The following is a 22,094-nucleotide window of genomic DNA, read 5'->3' as shown; positions in this document are numbered from 1 at the left end:
CCTATAGCAGTTTAAATTCATGAAACAGATTCATACACCACTGAGCTGATGAACTTATCATTAACACCAGTACGAAAAATATGGTCCCTCTCAAACCTTCAGCAGATTCAAAACATCAAAAGAATCTCCTGAAGGGAACCAAACCCTCTGAGTCCAGAAGGGCTTAAGTTTTTTCAAACCTCCAGCCAGCAAGGACTTTAAAAATGTGTCTTGCTTTCGATGCCTGAAGTCTCCCTCAGCTTGGGCTAGGTGAATGTATCTGCATTAAATGAATATTTGATAAAGTTGTAGAATGATCTTTACCTTGTTGCTGCCTTAAAATATAGATTGTCTTTGGTAATGAAGGGACACAAAATTCACATTCGCAAAATTCAAAGATGCAGTAAAACAGGAAATGTGACATGTATAAAGAGAGCGCGGGGAGAAGCAGAAGAAGTGAAAAGAGGGATGCATGAGAGATGGAGATGCAGAGAAGAGGGAGAACCAGGAAGAGGGAGGTGGGAGATGCACAGAGAGAGAGGAGGGAGATGCAGAAAAAGGAGAGGGGGATGCATGAGATACAGAAATTAAAAGGAAGATTCGGAAAAGGTAAAGAACAAACAGAAAAGGGAGATGCAGTAAGAGAAAATAGGGGATGCAGTTAAAAGAGCAGAGGGAGATGCAGAAAATAAAAGGGGGAGACACAGGGGGCTAGAATAGGGAGGTGATGAAAGAGAGAAAAGAGAGGTGCAGAAAAAAGTGCAAGATACAGAAAAAGAGAAGAGGAAAATGCAGGAAGAGAAAAGAAGAAGATGCAGAAAAAGAGAAGAGGGAGAAGGCTGGCACATTTTGAAGCACTAAGTATGACAACAGAAACTCTGCACCAGTGAGAAAGAATGAAGAAATAATTCAGATTTCCATTCTTCAGTAATTCATGTCTTCAGCCTCAGGCAAGCAAACAATAAAAAAGAGTTTATGAATTTAAACTTTATGACTTTGTCTTGTCTTTGGACTGTATTCAATTGAACATAGATTCAAACCAATTTGCAAATCACTTTACAATATTTTATCATTTTACACAACATCCCAACTTTGGGGGGATTGGGGTTTGTACTATTTAATTCATACTTTAAGAAAAAGTCCTGACAGACACAGAGAATTAAATGGCACTGATTGGGCCACATTGCTCATCACATTTGAGCTCTTTTCTCCCTCTCTCTCTTTTTAAGTATTTTAAATGTTATTTTAGCAATACTCAGTAAAACTCTGAAAAGCCACACTGTATCATGGCATGCATCCCATATTGTTTCAATAGCGTTTATGAAAAAAATAAATTTGAAAAAACAACAACAAAAAAGAAATCTGACAGGCAAAGGCAGGGCCATTGGACTGCAGGGCCCCATCCACGGTGTGAGGCTTTTGGGGTCATAGTTTATGGGCGATACTTGCAGTGTTCAGCTTTTTTCTGACACACCTCAGATTTGGTACATTTGTGCACACTGACCCCTGGTGGAGATATGAAGTAGTACACAATGAGACCACTAAATGAGGTTTTTGTAATCATAACATACTTTCTTTCTTCACATTTTTATACTATTCTCTCAGAGTCACAGAAATGAAATATTTTATTAATTTTATTTGTTAATGCCACTTAAATTCCCATTCTCACCATATAGATTTAATAACAAAGCATCACTTCTTGCTGGGCCATGCACCGTATGAAATATGAGCTTTTTCATGGTGATGTCATTCAAAAATCGGACTTTACTTCAGGAACCATGCTGTTGGGCTCCATAGCAAACAGCTGTAATACACTTTCTTGACAGAGGATGGTCTAATCCTTCAGAATAAGGAGAAAAAAGTAAAATTGCTAAAAATAACTTTTCTGTGATATTAGTGAATATATACATTAAAATTCCTTCTAAATTTTGGTTTAAAATCAGCTCAAAGTCAACAATGTTTTGCTCCTTTAAGCAGGACAAATGACTGCTGAAACAGGAGTATCCATAATAATTATTTAGAGTCTTAAATATTACAGCTGTTCAGTGGATTTGTCAGTAAAAAGTCCACTTTTTCTTAGCTCATATTTGTAGCCTTGTTGGCTGTTCTTGTTTTTGTCCTCTCTTATGTTTTCATCATAAAAAAAAAATCACACACCACCAAACTGCTGACAAAACATCCACAAAAGAAAATGTTCCATTTGACTAACCAGTCATGTGTGGTTACTTGGAAGGGAAATGCTTATGCAGGTCAAAGATGGAACAAACTGCTTCACTGTTTCTCAACACCTTGTTGATTTCACACATGGAGAGATGGAGATTCTTCCTAGCTGTTGTCTTCGGTAATTTTTCAAAAGAATTAATTCTTTTTTTTCCACTGTCCTTTAAAATCCATTTTCCCCACATATTCACCAACTCATGTTTTTTCTAGGTGTTTTTACCGGCAGCCTTGAGCAGATTTCTGGATCAGTGCTGGAGAAGACCATCAGACCAGGAGACAACATCACTCTCTACTGTGACTGCAAAACGTCGACCGGAGTTTACATAGTTTGGTACAGGAACTGCTCCCATGAGAATCAGCCCTCTCTTTCTCTGGGAACAAGATTTACATTTTATCCAGAGATGTACTCAAGAGGATCAGCTCTTGAGAAGCTACAGAACCCTCTTCCTCATTACCACTTATTAAAAAATGGGTCCTCTAAGTCCTACGACCTGCTGATCACGAACATCACGGAGTCTGAAGAGGGCCTTTACTACTGTGGAACTGAGCAGACAGAGGTAGAAGAAAAACAGAAAATTACTCAAGGACATGTTTACACCTATGGAAATGTGACAAGGGTCAAACTCAGTAAGTTATGCTTTTGAATTTTACACCTTCCATTTAGTCTTTGTAGAAACTGAATACTTTTATCAGACATCACCTAACAGACTTTGAAAGAACAAAAGGTCAGTCACTGAAACAGTGCACAAATAAGACATATTAGCATGCAGTTCAGATGAAAGGTTGGAAAGGTTTCTAATATAGATATTTTCTTACAACTTGTAATTTCCCAGAATCATTTCCATTTATGTACTCTTGAGAGTAGTCCTTTAAACTTATGTGACAAATTATAGACATTAGATTGCTATCAATCCAATCTATGCCAGTGCATTAATGCAACTTTTTTGTTATTGTTACTCCATAAGTCAGGGGTGTGGCACGGGAGGGGGTACTGAATACCCCGGCCCTGAGTAGGATGGGGCCCTTGAAAAGCCTGGAATGAAAAGTGTGTTATTTGTTTTTATTTTTTTTAGTAATTATCATCATTATTGAATCAAAGCCACTAAATTATTTGGTTAACAGACTGAAATTAAGATCAAAAAAGTGAAACAAACTTTTGGGGGCCCTGTTTCTCCCCTCAAAAAAGTCCAAATGGTTTAGTCCAACCCTAGCGCTGCACAGCAGAGCGAGCCTGAAGGAGAAGAAAGTAGGGATAGAGGGCAAGATGAGGATGATGAAGGAGGAGAAAGTAGGGAAAATGAAGGTTTTGTTCTCAGAGCTGTGAATAGGAGGAGAGGTTCATAAAGAACCAAAAGGGATGAAGAAATACACTTGCCTAACACGGGGGTTAGAAAGCTAACATGGTATATGGTGTCGTACTTTGGTAAGAGGCTAATAAACACATTATAAACACAAATGATTTTAATCCATCCATGTAAAAATATTGCTCATTGATATAGGGTTTTTTGGTTAAAAACTACATTAAAACGTTAGCTTTTTGTAAAATTACACAAGACTTTTTGCTTGGCTGGCCGGCTAACCAGGCCCTGTGAATTTTCTTTCCAGGGGCCCAAAATCCCTAGCTACACCCCTGCCGTAAGTTACTTAACATCGGTAGTTTCATGGGGTCTTACAATTAAAAAAAAAGTGTTAACACTTTATTTTAAAGGGTCTGCATAACGGCACTGTCATAATCATGACATTAAACCTGCCATTCACATGAACATTTATAAATGTTGTCATCAAGTGTTTTTTGGTCAATTATGTTGCCTTTAATGCAAAGTTGACATAGTTTGGGAAGTCATTATCATGAAAACTTAACATTAACTAGCCTATCAATGTCTTTATGTCAGTGTTGAAATGTCATAACAGACGTGATCATCAAACTTAAAGAAACTATTCAGGGCTAAAGGAGTCAGTGGTCACTTTGGACTCATATCAAGGAATCTAAAGTGTCTCATTTGACGCAAGAAAGCTGTTAATGACACTGTTCTAAAATCATTTGACTGGGTCATAACACTTAATAATATCGTAATGAATTGTTGAAAGGGTCTCACTTTACTTGAGGTCAAGGAGAGTAATTTATTTCACTGTTGTAATGGTCCAATGACAGCTGACGTCAAGATCAATTACATATGACAGGTTAATGTAATGTTAATAGAAACATTTAATAGTTTCTTGAAGTCTGATGGTCAGGTCTGCTATGACATGTTGTTGGCAAGTTGTCATTACAAAGACATGTGTAGGTTATTTTGTCTTGGTAAATGCCAACTTGTCACAATAATGACTTCCCAAACAATGTCAACTTTGCAAAGGTGACGTAACTGTCTGAATGACATTAAGTGACAACATACATAAACATTCATAAAGCCTCCCTCATGTGAATGACAGGTTTAATGTCATGGTTATGACTATGTAATGTCAGTCTTATGCACACCCCTTCAAATAAAGTATTACCAAAATAAATCTGACCCGAGTATTGAGCCATACCAGACCATTTATTTGAGGCATTAAAACAACTCAGCTGGACATGGAAAATAAAACATTTGAGTAATACCTCTGTCACAGCAGTTACTGATACTACTTTGTGGTTTACCCAGACTCCACTGCCCAGGTATCTGGTCACCATGAGGCTTGTGTGGGCTGCGATCTGTGCTGGATACTGCTGCTCTCTCTGTGTCCAGCTTTTGCCGTGTTCTCATCCCTCCTCTCATTTCTGCTGACATACTGTTTATTTCTGAAAAAAGGTAACATGATTTTTTCCTTCTACTGCTTTGATAATTTGACCTACTTTTAAAAGTATTTGATAAATTTGATAACTTTAAATCTCTTGAAATAATGGTGTTTGACCATCTCATTTTCTGCAGCTAAACATCAGGATGATGAGGTAATCCAGACAGATGGAAACGGACAGGTAATTAAAATCAGGACCTTTAATCACTTTAAAATGTAATTGTAGACGTAATAAACCTTTTTCCACTGGACATGCTCAGTGTTTTTCTCATCACATTTCAATTGTTAGGATGAAGATGTGTGTTATGCTGCTCTGGAAATCCCTAAACCATCACAGAGACCAAAGAGGAAGAAAACACAGAGTTGTGACTTCAGCACCTACTCTGCCATCAATACTTCAAGGATGTAATAAGCTTTAGGGATTAACAAAATCACATTTTATAATGAACACAATATTGATAGTGTAAACTTATTTCGCTTCATTCTGTTATTCACTGCTTCCTAATAAGAGGGTGGCAAATAGCTTTATCATTAGAATAACAGCCTAAGCCACTCTTTGAAATGTAATCGCCTTCTAGGAGAATTTAAAAGCTAATTAAAAAGGCAATGTATAATTTTACAGTCAACATGTTCACATCTTTCTCAAAAATGAATAAAAAATATTTCTGTATAAATTAAAGGATAAGAGTTATGAGGTGTGGACTTAATTCCATTTTCATGCTACATTTTTCTAGCCTTACAAAGCCAATTAGCCAGATTCCATGTCTGTCATCAGGCAAAGCTCCAGTCTGGCTTGAATCTGAAATAAATGCATCTGGTTTGAAGACAGGTAGACCTTTGAAGAACACAAAACAGTAGCAGTAGGGGTTTAGTTGTACTGGAAGGTAGAATAAAGGGGAGAGAAGTGTAGCCATTAGCTTGGATGTAGCAATAGTGTCTGTTTTTATCAGAACTGGAAAACATTTCTTTATGACGAAAAGAGCAAATAACGGCACTCAAAGAGTTTTTGGTGTGTAAAAGTTTTTCTTCTCTTGACTCAGTGTTCATTTTGGCAGATATTTTTAATTTTTAGTCTTTCAATGAAATGCATTTTAGTTTTTGTCACATTTTAGTCATTTCAGTCCTTTTTAGTTTTAGCTTAGTTTTAGTCGAAGAAACCTTAAAACATTTTAGTCTAGTTTTAGTCCATAAAAAGTCCTCACATTTAAGTCTAAACTTTTAGTCCAATCATTTATTTTCTTGCCTGAATCTGGTACCAAATCATGGTAGAGTGTTCTATGCACCCTGCGAAACCTGAGGTTCCTCGTTTCTTCAGCTTGGAGGCAGAAGAGATACAGATGCATTGTTTTTTGAGATATTCACCCAGAGTGGTTAAATATCACAGATTTGGAATGTCAGATGAAACCTTCATTACAGTTTAGCCTAGTTTTAGTCATCTTGACAAACACTAGACTTGGTTTTTGTCAGTTTTAGTCATCACAGATCTATTTTTGTTAGTCTTACTCTAGTTTTTGTCATGAAAAATAAGGCTGTCGACAGATGTTTTTAGATATAGTTTTAGTTGACGAAATTAACACTGTCTTGAAAAGCTTCAGTATGGGTTTGTTTTTTACCAGCTGGCTCCACTGATAGTTCAAATTGCAGTGTCATGTTCACTCTTCAGAGATGTGAATGCCACTACATTATATTATTTGCTGTTATGACTAGCCCATATGAGACAGACAGAATGTTTCTCCAGACACCCTCTGAGATGTCTTTCAAACCTTGTTATCAGCTATGTGGGTTGCGTGTCTTGATAGTTCACATTGGTTGGTTGGCTGGTGGGTCTCTGACGTCAGCATGCTGAATAAAAGTAATGAATGAAATAGTTAAATCTACCATCATATTCTTGTAAATTTACAACTCCAAACAGTGTTAACTAGGGCTGGGCGATATATCAAGTATACTTGATGTATCTCGGCTTTTGCCATGCATAAAATGACTATATCACAAACATCGAGTATAAATTATGTGGAAGTTTTGAGCCGTCAGCATGCATTTCTCACGAGAGTTTCGCTTCTCCCATTGTCCCTGAGAAGGAGGTAAACAGAGCAGCAAGGCAAGTTAGTGGTGAGTTAGCTGCATTTAGAGACAGACAACGCGAAACAGCGCTGGATCTGTCATCTGACAGTTGTTCAGCTTTAAAAAGGAAGAGGTCGAACTAAACGCGGTTACCGTTAACATATGCCACAAGATGATTCAGAGATAATGACGGCAGTAACACATCATGTTGCTAAAGACACAACCCCAGTGTTGTTGAAAAGCCAGGATTTAAAAATCTCATAAAGACACCGGAATATGCGATTTGCCTGGGCGCAAACATTTTGCTTTCAACTCCCCTCCAGGGTCATACACGTCAGAGAGAAGATGGCCCAGCAGCAGACAAATGTGATCAACTTCTCCATAAGTACAGAGCCTTGTCTCACAACAGAACTACACTGATTAAGTTGGATGCAGCATAATGGAGGAGCTGGGGTGGAGGAGGGTTGCAACAGCAGCATGCAGAGAGAGCAGAAAAGAGTAGGAAGGCTAGAGCCACTTAAATAAGGTGGCTTGAGTGCATGAAGTCAGTTGGAAGCCTAGCTGGCAGTCAGCAGAAGAGGGTTTGCTTAGGATCAGCTGATCTCAGTGACATGGCTATACTTGACTCTATGGCCTGCTTGAGATCACGCTTTACTCAATTAAATGCATGAGGTGCTAAAAAATGAAAATTCAAATCTTAACACCAAGGTAAACTGTAGAGGGCATTAACTACAGGAAAAGTATAACGTTCAAGTATAAAATTTAATATAAAAAATCCATTATTTGAAATTTCCATATGAATGTGCTGAATGACATGAAAGATCAGTTATCCTAGTGACCTGAAATGTATAAAGCTATATGTACAGCACTATGCTGTACAACTGCACAATACAAACAAATCCAAAAAATAAACCTTGAGAACAAAAACTGAAAACCGAGTCAAAGACGTAACAACAAAAGTATATGTGGGTTTACAAAATATTCAGCTGTGACAAAATAATGTTTCTGGAACTGTTTGAGTAAAACACCATATTCCATCTTAAGGCTGATTAATGTAACTTAACACATAACAATACATTTCCCTAGCTAGATAGCAGCTGTCTGACACTTCAACCAGGAATCTTAATGTTTTCTTCTTTTGGCTAACAAGGTAAACTCATACATTTTAAACCAGCTTGATTTGAAGCCCATTCTCCTCTTTTACTAACCCCTGTCAATAGATACAAGCTCAGTTTGAGTAATCTAACCAGGTAATGGCTATGGCAATGCTACCTGCCCTACCATTGGCTCCCACAACTTAAACATGACTGATTGGCAGCAAGAGTCAACACATACCTGTGATTGGTTTCTTTAAGTTAAACAATTAAGCACTAATACAACTTTCAGGAAAACCCCTGAAGATTTTCTGACTTTTCATGGTGGAGTTTCAGGTGTTAATACAAACAGAAGTAGTTTTCACTGAGTTTTCCTTGCAAGCCCCCTTTTGTTTTTCCACTCCCCACACCTCCATTGCCAGACAATCAAACTGCAGGAAATCTTCCTGCTATGAGGGACATAAGTGACCACACAAGTCAGGAAGATTTCTGCTTTAAGGGTTGTAAACAGGAAGAGGGTTTTGGAGTCCTTAATGAAAGGTTTGTAAAAACTCAAAAAAAAAAAAAAGAAAAAAAAAACGGATTAAAATGAATGTATTTACCACCACAGAGACCCCATTTGATGTTTCTGATTGCATTTTAACCTTCCATTCCAGTTTTGACTGACAATGATCGGAAACATAGTGGCAATGATGATTGTGTTTTTAAAAAAGCAGTCTGTTATCATACAATTTCCTGTTTTTAATCTCAGGTTAGCAACCTGCCTGTACACCCCGCCACCCAATTTCAAGAATTATCACTTAAGCTTACAGGAAACCCACAGTGACGAACAGACCCTGTGACGGTTCACACTCTGCTGCAGAGCAGCGGTCTCAGTAGGACAAGCTGTTCACAGATGTGACATTACAACCCACTTTTTGACTACAGTGGTCAACTGTTTGGCAAGATGATGCTGAAATGTGGTGAAAACAGTCAAGTAAAACCACTGTTGGACATTGAGCAGCTCTGCAGCCAGCTCTGCTAGGCATGCAGTTTGTTTCTGAATCTACATCATGTAAGTGACCACATCCTATCTTTGTCAGATCAAATGAGGTCAGCTTTTGTTGCACGTAGGATGTGAAGTATGGTTTCATACACCCATTTCCTGGATTTAAACTCACACTATGGCTCTCTCAAGGAATTCTCTAAATTTAAAACAGAGATTATTATTGTAAGAACAAACCATATATCTGGATGAACCAATTTAACCCAGATTTTTTGGTGCCATACATAAACACATTTTCTACAATCTGTTGGGAAAACTGTTATGACCTCTTTTTTTTTACTGTTTTATCCATGAACCCTTTTCTTTTTTCTAGTATTTTGTGTGCTAAGTAAATACCTTTACTTCAGTTAGTTTCATTTTCATGAAAATACCTCAAGACTGTGCTTGTGTGTTTGCTGCTACTGTCTGCTCTTCTGTGTCATCTCTTGGAAATACAGATCACTTACTCAGTTGTTTTATGCTCAGAAGCTTCAGACCCAACTGGGTGAGTAACAGGGACAATTTCTGCTAGTCTAACAACTTACATTGACATTTCTCTTCATGAATATTTTGCCCTTTCAGACTTAAGCATCAGCTCTGACTCATATGGCATTTGTTTAAATGATGACCATGGCCTACATCATTTATGGCTATAATATGTCTTTTACTACAACATTACCATTGTACTCAATGACTTACTGGCACTGCAATATATAATGGAGATGTAAATATTGATGAATATCTAATAGATTAATAATGGCCCTGACTTTTTATGTGTTGACAGGTCAAAATGTTGATTGAGCTCAATTATTATGCCAGCATGTTTTAGTTAACTTTCAAAACTATGACAGCCAGGCTAAATAACAACAATGTATGCTATTTTGTATTGCTAGTAAAGCATTGCAAGTTCTGTAGGAGGACTTTCAGGCTAACAATTAATCTACACCAGACATCCCAACTACTAACACAAAGACAAAAATATTAAAGAGAAAGCCACCCTTTCCTTTTGCTACATACTTTCTAAGTGAAAATGATTTTCTTTATATGGGCCATTCTACCGAAGTTTTTCAAATTCAGAGTTGGAATTTTTGTGAAATTTGTATGTTATTTGGGAAAAACTTTTATCAGATCTAAGGGTCACATATATAGTAATTGAACAGTCAACTTTCACATTGTATTTTCTAACTTTTCCAAAATATCTTTCCTTTCCTAAAATTTGTCACTACTGAAACACAAAATTACATTGGAATAAAATAATTATATTAACCTGTTCATATTTTTTCTGTTCCCTACTGTACAGAGTATTTTTAAAAATTAGTATATATGGTTTCTGCATCAAAATCAATTTAAATAATTTTTTAACAGAATTTAATATTTATTTTTTCTAAATGTACCAAAATTTAAACACTATCTTTCCTTGTAAAATGTATAAAGTTGATCATATTGACTCCATAATTCATCATTGCTTAAAGTACACATACACTTAACCAATCATTATCACAAAATGTGGGTTGATGATTCAATACATTTTATTTTTGTTAAAAAAGCTGTTTTTTTTTCGGTAGTGACTGCACTGTTTTGGTAGTGACCATACTGTTGCTGTAGTTACAGTCGTACTTTGTTTGAGAGTGGCATTGTAATCACTTAACTCTTTTTGCTATATTTTAACTTTTGACATGTGTTATAACCAATGAAACATATTAATTCATCATTAAATAACAATGGTTTATCCTCCATATGAAATTTTTATTGGAATGACAAACAATAATGTCTAATTATCAATGAAATAATTTTTTTGTGTGACAACCATTTAACAAAACCATGCTTTCCACACTGCAGGGCATCGCTGCATGACATTTTTAAGTATAAACAGTAAGGTGCAATCATTAAAATAAAGTTTTGCAACTTAAACAGTAGTCTCTCAGGGCAGACTACTAGTGCATCTCAAAAAATTAGAATATCATGAAAAAGTTCAATATTTTTTGTCACTTGTTTCTGAAAGTGAAACCCATATATTATATAGACTCATTACACACAGAGTGAAGTATTTCAAGCCTTTATTTCTTGAAATGTTGATGATTATGGCTTACAGATAAGAAAACCCAAAATTCAGTGTCTCAAAAAATTAGAATATTACATAAGAATATTAAAAAAAGGATGTTTTATACAGAAATGTCAGGCTTCTGAAAAGTATGTTGATTTCTATGCCTTCAATACTTGGTTGGGCCTCCTTCTGCATGAATTCTTGCATCAATGCGGTGTGGCATGGAGGCGATCAGCCTGTGGCACTGATCAGGTGTAATGGAAGCCCAGGTTGCTTTGATAGCGGCCTTCAGGTCATCTTCATTGTTCGGTCTGGTGTCTCTCATCTTCCTCTTGACAATTCCTCATAGATTCTCTATGGGGTTCAGGTCAGGTGAGTTTGCTGGCCAATCAAGCACAGTAACACCATGGTCACTGGACCAGCTTTTGGTACCACTGGTAGTGTGGGCAGGTGCCAAGTGGAAAATGAAATCATGTCAGAAAGGGACAAAAATACTGAACTTTTTCATGATATTCTAATTTTTTGAGATGCACTAGTATATGCTTTAAAAGCATAAAAAAGGAAAGAAAAGCTTATTTTTTCAAAACGATGAGTTCCTAATTTGTAAACAATGATATGCAAAATTATTATTATTATTTTGTAACAAAAATATAACAAAAATAAAGTTTTGGAAGTTAAACTTTAGTCTTTCAAGGCAGACTCTCTGCTTAACAAGCATAAAAAAGAAAGGAAAGGAAATTTCTTCCTTTCGTCTCTTATTTTGTTCTCTTTCCTTTACTAAATATACTTGGTATTTCACTGAGTCATTCTTAACTCTTTGCCTATACTCTCTCAGTCTCTCTGCTCGACTTTTTGCCATTTTGGTGTTTTATCTCTCCCTAAATATAAAATAAAATAAAATTTAAATCAGAATTATGTATTTATGACATTTGTATCTATGTATTATATTATGTAAGACTTACTTTAATCTATATAATATGAACATCATATTGTCACTACTGAAACCATCATGTCACAACCAAAACCTTTTCATATGTTTTGGTAGTGACTGTTTCGGTAGTGATATTTTATGCTAGTTTTTAGCATAACTCAACAATGCTTGGCACAATGTGGCTACCAAACACAGTTTTGAACATGTGTACAGAGATAGAAAACACAACATTAAGCATTAAAATCAAAAGTGCTTATTTAATTGCAGAAATTATGTGTTTGGTAGTGACAGTTCTTAAAACAACACACCGATTTTTAGACTTTGAAAGGCATGTACTTAAAAATGTTGTAAATTAACTACTCACCATGTGACCATGGATGAACAGGAAGGTAATGTCTCTTCTTGGTGAAATTTCTGGGGGTGTGGCTAAAAGCCCTGCCTACAGGCTGAAACTCTTTGTGTTTCGGTAGTGACATGAAAACTTGGGACAGGATTTTTTACATAACAAATTTTAATTTAAAAAAAAATCTACAAAATCAATCAAAAAATTTCCCTTCAAAAGAAATCAAAAAGATCTATTAAAATAAAATATTTAGGAAACTTTCATAAATCATTTAAATGTTATTTTCATGATTTGAAATTTAGGAGTTAGAGGTTGGGACAGCCACCTCCCAATAAAAAGTGACATACAAAAGAGAATTTTTTTATAGATTCAATTTAATGGTATCTCAATTAATGTCTTGTGATAAAATAGATCATAACATGATTTTAGTATGTATGCAAGGTCTGAACACTTCATTGTTTTTTAAAATATGATTTTCATTGTGGGACAGCAATTTGAACCAATTTGGTAGAATGGCCCATATATCAAATGTGTGTTAGACTGCAACAGATTTCTGGTTAGCATCTCAGCTATTTTGTTGTCAGCTCTGTTTTACAGATATCAATTTTAAATGTTAATATAATCATGTTGGTCAAGCATTGCAGGAGCCTGTTTTTGTTGTTTTGAGTGAAATTTCAAACAAAGTGCCTGAGGAACTCATCTTCCCAGTAGCCCTTACAGCACTTCACACGGAGTTGTGAAAAGGACACATTCCCCTCCCTGATAGGAGGAGACCTGTGGAGAAACTGCAGAAGGCAGAGAAGTTCTCACAAACCCCTCTTCTGAGTCTTCAATCATCTTTCCATCGCCTTTCCACAGCAGCAAACTCCTTCCACTGTGTGCTTTGTGCTTCCAGCTTCACCTGAAAGTTTGGCACAGCCAGCAATTGGTTGGTTGAGTACAAAGAGTTTTCTTCCATCCTTTGATGTCATCAAGGCTAGAGTGCTGCAGAAGGCCCACTGGTATCCAATGAAAGGCACACAGCTCTTCTTCTGCCGCCCAAACGACGATGCAAGCCCTGCTTGAGTCCAAAAGCTGATTTGGCCATAAGGCTTTTTCACTAGCTGGAAACACATCTAACATGGATTAAAAAAAACATTAACGCACTGACCTGTGTTTACTCCTGTACCTAGCTGATCAGGCTCTAATCACAAGTGATCAGAAGCAAGAAGCTTTGTTTGGCCAGAAATAGCTGTAGGAAGCCTTTAAGGTATATTTGTTGAAAGCTGCCTTTGTTGTTGAATCATTTCTGCCTATGTGTGTTCATCATTCAGACAAAATTTAAAGGAATGTAATGAAATTTTTTTCTAGTTTTGTTTTGATTGTCCCTATTATTCTCCCCTAAATGTTCCAATATCTAGGTAAATACTGTATATAATATGCCTAAAGTTTTGTGAATACATGAATACATTTAATTAACAATCCTCTTAGACTCAAATTCAGCCAAAGGCACACTGTTTCAACTGGCACTGGCACATAGAAGTAAAGCATAAGTAGAAGAAGCTTGCAGCAGCTTCTGTAGGAAGTGTTGAAATCATGGAGGACTATTAAAAAAAAACTGAACTTCATAATGCTCAAAGGACCCCAGGAAGCTGTACCACTGTGAGATCAAAGATGTTAAGACTGCCCTGATTCTGTTTGGTCTCAGTGGTTTTACTAACAGAGCAGCAGAGATGGGAGAACCTGCCACAGGGGAAATCCCTGCAGCATTTTTTCAGTTAGACCTTTGTAGTGGCTGGATGGAGACTAAATCAGAGTAAACGTTTACTGGATATAGAGGGTGTGTTAACAAGCATTGTATGGTTTTAAGCAGCTGTTGAGCTGATGCTGAAGAGTTCTATTAGGAGATAGGTGTCCCTTTCCCCCTTAGTGGGACGTCATTAAGCTTGTCTGATATGTCTGAAAGGCACACATGGGAAGCAAGAGATGCCACAGCAGAGGCCTCCACTGGTGTGCTTTAACTTTGGAACTGCAAGCACAAAGGACACATCCTTGGAATAAAATAAAGGAATCTCCTTCTTTGATGGTTGATGAAATATAGCTTGAAATGATTCAACAGATTTCCCAAGGAAGTGTGATCAGAGGTGGGTGGACTTGTTGGACTTTGATTCTACAGCAGTCACACTAGTGTTTGTGTCAGTGAAGGAACTTTATACCCCCTCAAACTAATTCTGCTACAGCCTTGAGCGGCTTGCTGCCATTAGCAAGCAACAGAGTGCCCATCCAAATGTGGAGTTTGTCATTTCTGGTGACTTTAATCAAGCAAACCTGAAGACTGTGCTTCCTAAACTTTATCAGCATGTCCAGTGTCCCACAAGTGGAGGAAACACCCTCAATCATGTCTACAGCAACGTCAAGCATGGTTTTAATGCAGTAACTCTCCCGCATCTGGGCCAGTCAGATAATATCTCTCTGTTTTTATACCCCGCTTATAGACAACTTATCAAATCAGTAAAACCAGTTACCAGAGTGACTAGAATGTGGCCAGAGGGAGCATCAAAACAGCTCCAGGATTGTTTTGACAGCACTTACTGGTCCATTTTCAAAGATGATGGCACCAACACTTATACTTACATTATGCTGTTTTACATAAAAAGTTGCATGGACACTGTCACCACCAATTAACAAATCTGGCTCTTTCCCAACAACCTGCTATGGATGACCAAAGAGGTACGATTCTTGCTCAAAAGCCTGGTAACACACAAAAGTATAGTGTTAGCAGGTCAGATCTGAAGAGGGACATCAGAGACCCCAAGGCAGCCTAAGGATCGAGGGCCACTCTAACAACTTAGACACAAGACATGTGTGTCAAGGGATTCGGCACATCACAAACCAAAACAATAGCATCATTCCACCCACCAACAACAGCGCTGCATTGGATGAGGAGCTCAACCACTTCTTCAGTCTGAGAGGAACACCATAAAGATGGCTCATGCTGGAGCCGTTCAATAACAAGGGACTCATTCTGCAGACTGCTGAGGTACAACACACACTCAGTCATATCAACATTAGGAAGGCAGCGGGCCTGGATGTTGTCTGAAGAGACCCGCTCGGTCCGCTGCCACAGAGACTGTGCTGAAGAGCTGGCTGAGGTCTTCACAGACAAATTCAACAAATCTCTGTCCCAGTGCTCCGTGCCCACCTGCCTTAAAACATCCACAATTGTTCCACTACCCAAACAGACTGTAATAACAAGCCTGAATGACTACAGGCCAGTGGCTTTAACACCTATAATCATGAAGTTCCTGGAGAGGCTAGTGCTTAAACATATCAAGTCTGCTCTTCTAACTACTCTGGACCTCCACCAATATGCATACATCAAATAAATCAACAGATGAGGGCATCTCCACTGCCCTCCACTCTGTCCTAGACCATCTGGAAAAGCTGGGATTGTACGCAAGGTTGTTGTTTGTGGACTACAGTTCTGCCTTTAACACTATCCTTCCCAGCAGACTGTTTCACAAGATGTCTGACCTAAAACTCCAACACAACATCTGTCTATGGATACTGGACTAATTAAAAGCATTATATGCTTTTTATATTATGAAATCCAAAAACAGGCCTAGTTATTTCAATTTTTCCAAACTTTGTATTTTTGATAACCTAATACTTGTTTTAAATCCTGTACTAGTTTCATTTAAGCTGTTTGTAACATACTTTAAATAATCTGAAAAAAAGTTAAAGTTTTTCTTTAGTATATCATTCACAGACCGCTCCAGCACATATATTCAAAGATGTCAGCATCAAAGTTCACACCATCCTGTAGTCTATGCGATCAGTGAGCTTGAAGGGGAAACCCACACTGACAAACAGACCCTCACTACCGATCGCGTGTCGCAGACCAAAGACGCAGACTGCAGATTAAAGGAGATAAAGGCGCTGGTACACAAACACACAGTGTTGACTTCTTATCAGGGAAACAAATCAGTGAGTGACACATTAGCAGAGAGATGTAGAATTCTGATTAAATCACAATTGACACCTTTGAGGTCCTATTTACAGTAAATGTTCTTGTTATCATGTTAACCACTTAGAGTTTTCTAGAATGGTTAGCTTTTTTAGTCATGGTTTACAATATAACATGGAGGTCTTAATTTCATCATGGTTTCTAAGAAGTCTCTAAGGGGACAAGGACTGGAAAGTGAGTTTGTGATGTGCACCAGAAACTAAACCATGCTAGCCATGCACCATCCTAGCTTACTATGAATTCATCCTTTAGAATGATATCTTTACATCCGTTCTTAGTTTTGTCTTGTCTTTGGTTTTGGCTTGTGTTAATGTCAGCATATTCTCTGTATGGCAGTCAGTGGGTGTTGGTTTCTCTGTCTTCTTCACCATTGTCTTGGTCTTCATATTTGTCTTTAACATTTGTATCTCTGAATCTATTTTGCATCTCTCTTGACAATACTGACACAAAGGAGGTCATCAGGAAGGTTTTAGACTGGCCAAGTCAATTTCCATACCTAAACGCTACAGAGCATGCCTTTTACCTGCTAAAGAGGACACTGAAACAAAACAAACAACTTAAAGAGGCATTGATGAAAGTCTGGAAAAGCATCACAAAAGAAGAAGGCAAAAGTTTGGTGATGTCAGTGGGTCACAGGCTTGATGCAGTTATAGCAAGCAAATGATTTGAAACTAAAAATTAAGTCTTGTTCACTTTAATCTGTTTTAAGTCTATCTGTTCCAATACTTTGTTCACCTAAAAATTTGGTGTTCCATTACAAATAATTTTATCTTCTAAGTTGTGTTTTAGATCTAGATGTAAATACCTGGAAATAAAAGCTGAAATGTTGATCTCGTGTCTCATATTCATCTTTCAATGTCAAACCCAAATATTTTCAGTCTACAGCAAAAATAAAGGAATTGGCCTCACTGCTCCAATACTTTTAGAGGGGAGTTTACATTGTTAGAAAAAAACACAGAAATTATCCACTAATGACCAAGTGCCTTGCATCAGCAACAAAATAAATGGAAGGGCTAGTGTACCTGAACTTGTATTGCACTTGTTGTATGACTCAAAGCACTTTGAACATTGCAGGTCACACCCATTCACACGTTGATGGTGGAGGTTATAATGTAAAGTGCCATCAGTGTTAAAGGAAGCCCTGCAAAATAAGGAATATTGACTGTTGTGCAATGCACTGTGGGTACTGATGTCTAATAGTTGTCAGCCTGTCTTAATATGCAGAGCTCCTCTTTAACTTTTTTCTGTTTCGAACACAAACTGTTGCAGTCCTCTTCTATCTTTCAAAATAGCAAATTCATGAGAGATGTCTGTCATGAGACGTCATTCTCTACCATGTGCACTTGAATATTCTTTTGCATTTGCGATTATTTGAGCAACACATGAATTGAACCGTGTTAACTTCATTTTTCAGCACACCAATAGAAACCAACCACAGGAGAAAATGTTCCATTCATCTAGCCAATCATATCTTGCATTTCTTTTAATGGAAAACTCTATGAGGGTTAAGACATCCGGTTATATAACCTGTTACTTTGTCTTTCAACATCAGATCATCATCAAACATGGGCGGACTGAGTGTTTTTCTGGTCATTCTCCAAGGTGTGTTTACCTGCCAACATGTAATGTCCTTAATAGCTGATTTTATTTTTTATTTTTGCATTTATGAAATACAGTGACATTTTTGTCTATTTTGTGGCTGTTTGTTTTCCAGGAGTTGTTTCTTTGAATCATGGTGGGATTTCTGGGTCAACATTGGAGGTGACAGTCAAACCAGGAGATAACATCACTCTTTATTGTGACTGCAAAATACCAACTGGAGTATATATAATGTGGTACAGGAACTGTTCTCATGAGAACCAGCCTCCTCTTGTCCTGGAACTAGTGCCTGATAAACGGACACAAAGCATTGATGCCTGGGATTATCTCAGTCCTCTCCCTCGCTTCCACTTTGTGAAGAACCAGTCCTCTGGATCCTACGACCTGCTGATTGAGAATATCACTGATTCTGATGAAGGTCTCTACTACTGTGGAACAAAAGAGAAAAAGGTGCAAGAAGATGAAAAAATCAAAGCAACAACGGTTTACAGATACAGCAACATGACAACAAGGGTCCATTGTGGCAAGTATTCTGAACTGTCTCTGTCTCTTTTGACCATCATGAATACAGCAAATGTTACCTATCTGCCATCAGAGCAACAAATTTGTATAGAGTAATAGTTTGTCATAACTTTTTCTTTTGCCTAGAATCCACTGAGCCATACAGCCCTGTCACACAGGACTGCAGTGTTTGCTGGATGTTGCTGTTCTCCATCTGCCCAGCTCTCGCTGCTCTCTCCTCGTTTTTATCGTCTGTTCTGGTCTATCACCTCTGTAAAAAAACAGGTACCTGTCTATTTGATACTTACCTACTCACTCCTTTTTCCTTTAGTTTGACACAATTCTTTGGTGACAAGAGTCCTCTGGTTCAGTTCCCCCTTTTTGTGCTCAACATTTATCCAGTGCTTATTGTTATAATAGTGGTTTTTGTGTTGTACTGATGCTTTATCCATGTCTTAAGCCGGGGAACCTAAAACGAATGGGAAAAGACCAGACAGGGAAGAGAAAAGAAGAGAGGATGAGGTAATGAAGTTTTCTCAAATGTCATACTTTTTCATTTTTAATTCTCTTATCAAAATGTCATATATTGCAAACAATAATTGTTTAATTACCTCCGCCAAGGAGGTTATGTGATCGGCAGGGTTTGTTAGTTAGTTTGTTTGTTTGTTAGTAACATAACTCAAAAAGTTATGGACAGATTTTCATGGACCAAGGATTCTGTACTATTGAGAGATAGGGCTAATGGCAGAGGTCTGCACTCTCTGAGAGCTTTTCTAGTTCCTACGTTATTTTTGGTTTTACAGGGATCGAAATTAGTGATGTAACAGTATTAAAACAGTACAATAATACTGCAGTATAAAAATAACAACAACAACAACAAAACAAATGATGACTTGGAAAAAAGTGATGTTAGCATTTATTTAAGCAACAATTACTATTTGAAAAAAATGTCTTAAGCCCTTTTCACATGGAATTAGAATTACATAGGGGCCTCAGGTAATTTGTAATAATCGCACAGAATATCTGTGTTTTTAATCCTGTGCAAATCAACCATGTCTGTCATTTGGGGACTTAGAATTCCAGGACAAATTACCAACTACATTTTAGCGCACACAGAGGGCAGCGGGGAAAACTAATCCTGTGCCAATCGGCTTCTCTTTTTAGTTCACTAATTATGCTTTTTTACAGTCCATTCACTTTTTCTTTCTGATTAGAAAAAATTCATAATGGCCGCTTAGGACTTTATTAACAGAGTTTTGACAAAACAAACACTTTTAATAACCATACAGGTTATTAAAAGGAGGGTTGTCCATGAGTAAAGATCCCAAATTAATATAACAGAATAACATCCAGAGCATCATCTGCATTAAAACTTTTGAAAATGATAGGAGATGTTCATATTTAACATGAGACATGTTTCTCTCATACATTAACGGTAGGAGTGCTCCACTTTTTCTCTCATCTTCTCTGTTCGATCAGCTGCAGATATGCACAGGTAACTCATGTAACCACGATGCCTAATGGAGGGGCTATGGGCAATTGTTCCCAAGTCTATTTCTCATGGACTTTTTGCTACAGAACTAAAAATAGTTTGAAAAATATATCTATAAAAAAACCCTTTGTACATGTTGTCAATTAGAAACTCTGGTTAAGAGTATGTAAAGAACTCATTAGGACAACATCACCTGCAGCACTCAATGTTCACCACATTGCATTACCGTTTGAAATCAACCCGAGTTTTCATTGCTGCTGTGATGCAGCTTCTCTTTGTTTTCCCTCAGAAATACAGTATGAGCTAAACTTGGTACATTACAGACTTCACTTATCCAATGTAAATGCCCCACACCAAACACTGTCCACATTGTCCACCACTGAAAATAGCTGCAGGTCTTTGGTGATATATTTGCCAATACGCTTTGTGATCTGCTGAGCTCTGGTGCTGATGTGGAGAAGTAGGACTGTGTGAACACTTCTTTAAGAGTCTTCTGGCCTGCTCGGATTCTGCTCTTTCTTTGTAAATCTTTTTGGGGTGATAATTTGCCAAGTGTGTCACTGCAGTCTGGCAATGTCTGATTTATTATTTTTTTTCTGCCTGTCACCTTTTCTCCTTTCTCATTTCTTGACACTGGGACACCAAAAAACTTCCACATATCAGATTTAAAAGTCAGTGAAGCCTCTAGAATCTTAAACACTTAGTCACTCGGTTCTCCCCCACCATTCATGGCATCCACCATGTCAGCGCTAATCAGATCAAGCCACAGAGTGGAGTGCAAAGAATGATGGGTATGTGGGTGCCAATGGTAACAGTAGTTCCCAACCCTGTTCGTTCTGCTCAACTAAAAAAACTCACACTTTTTGACCTATCATTTTGAAAAGGTTACAGTTCCATGATGGTATTGGGATGCTTCTGTTACCGTGATACTGTGATATTAACAATACCTTTACATCTCTAGTAGGAATGTTTTATTAGGCCTATGGTTTCATTATCCTAGCTTAACATCACAATTTAATTGACCATTACTGAGTCACAGTAGCCTAAATGTTATTATTACCTGTTATTATTATCCTATCATTATGCGTTCTTTTCTGTAGCAACTGTTGCAGACACCATGAGAAATTTCTTCAGTGTGTTTTGTTCACCTTCATCGGGATAGAACAGTTTAAATTCATTACTTTTTCAATTATAGAACTTGAGCGCATTTCAGTGTCTCATTTTACTGCAGAACAGGTTTATTATGATGATAAATAATAAACTTATGATTGCCAATTCTTAGGATGAAGGTGTGTGTTATGCTGCTCTGGAAATCCGGCAGACATCACAGAGACCAACGAAGAAGAGAAGCCAGAGTTCAGACTCCACCACATATTCTGCAATCAATACATCCAGAAAGTAAAGAATGAAATGTTCACAGCCGTTAAAGATGAAGACTGTTGTGTGATGTTCTGTCTGCATCAGTACTGCTCTCTTGCTTTTAACCTTGCCACCATCCAAGCATCCACCTGTAAGCTCTGTCTTGGGGGTTTCAGGTCATCTCTCCTCAAAGTCTGCGTGTAAAATACATCTGTGAAACTATAGATGCCAAGCACAAACTATGTTCTGCTGCTACAATAAACATTTTAAACCATAATAAACACGAGTTGTCTGACTAAGTTTGCTACCTTCATACATTTGAAGAAATATTCAGCCTGGGTTCTGCATGAGTATATTCCCAAAAAAGGGGTTCAGTTAACAGATAAAATCAAGTAGAGGAAAAGTGAGCTCACACTAGTAGAGGTTGTTTTTTTTATCTATCATAGACCAAATAAAGTAAAGCTGTCAGATGGAGTTATTACAAATGAGAACTTTGAATTTGTGTTGATTTTGTTAAATCTTGTTTGAAATAAGCCATATTGGCAACAAGACTCAGGCCTAGCACACTGTGAGATAAAGTGAAAATAGTGATATCATGTAATCAAACTGGCATTAAACATAACTGAATATTTAGTGGTTTTGATCGGACTACAACTGATTTAAAGATTT

At 37.4% G+C, this 22,094-nt stretch overlaps 2 protein-coding genes across 3 annotated transcripts; both read left to right on the top strand.

Annotated features, from left to right (window-relative positions):
• Positions 1-2,213: 2,213 nt before the first annotated feature.
• Positions 2,214-5,650, top strand: LOC121509075. The gene is made up of 5 exons (XM_041786295.1): positions 2,214-2,320; positions 2,410-2,826; positions 4,839-4,985; positions 5,106-5,152; positions 5,261-5,650. The coding sequence occupies exons 1-5, from the start codon at positions 2,236-2,238 to the stop codon at positions 5,378-5,380; spliced, it is 816 nt and encodes a 271-aa protein (XP_041642229.1). The 5' UTR covers positions 2,214-2,235; the 3' UTR covers positions 5,381-5,650.
• A 3,420-nt stretch (positions 5,651-9,070) lies between these two features.
• On the top strand, positions 9,071-21,653 carry LOC121509061. Of its 2 annotated transcripts, none has more exons than XM_041786274.1 (6): positions 9,071-9,180; positions 18,027-18,076; positions 18,189-18,596; positions 18,722-18,859; positions 19,035-19,096; positions 21,349-21,653. In XM_041786274.1, exons 2-6 carry the CDS (start codon positions 18,040-18,042, stop codon positions 21,466-21,468), a joined length of 765 nt encoding a protein of 254 aa, XP_041642208.1. In that variant the 5' UTR covers positions 9,071-9,180; positions 18,027-18,039; the 3' UTR covers positions 21,469-21,653. The 2 variants fall into 2 exon arrangements, with proteins under 2 accessions (XP_041642208.1, XP_041642209.1); XM_041786275.1 differs by lacking the exon at positions 9,071-9,180 and adding an exon at positions 9,549-9,655.
• Positions 21,654-22,094: the final 441 nt, after the last annotated feature.

The sequence above is a fragment of the Cheilinus undulatus genome, linkage group 4 (genome assembly GCF_018320785.1).
Source record: "Cheilinus undulatus linkage group 4, ASM1832078v1, whole genome shotgun sequence".
Taxonomy (NCBI): domain Eukaryota; kingdom Metazoa; phylum Chordata; class Actinopteri; order Labriformes; family Labridae; genus Cheilinus; species Cheilinus undulatus.
The sequence above is the reverse complement of the archived record's forward strand: the minus strand, read 5'-3'. Positions and strand labels throughout refer to the sequence as shown.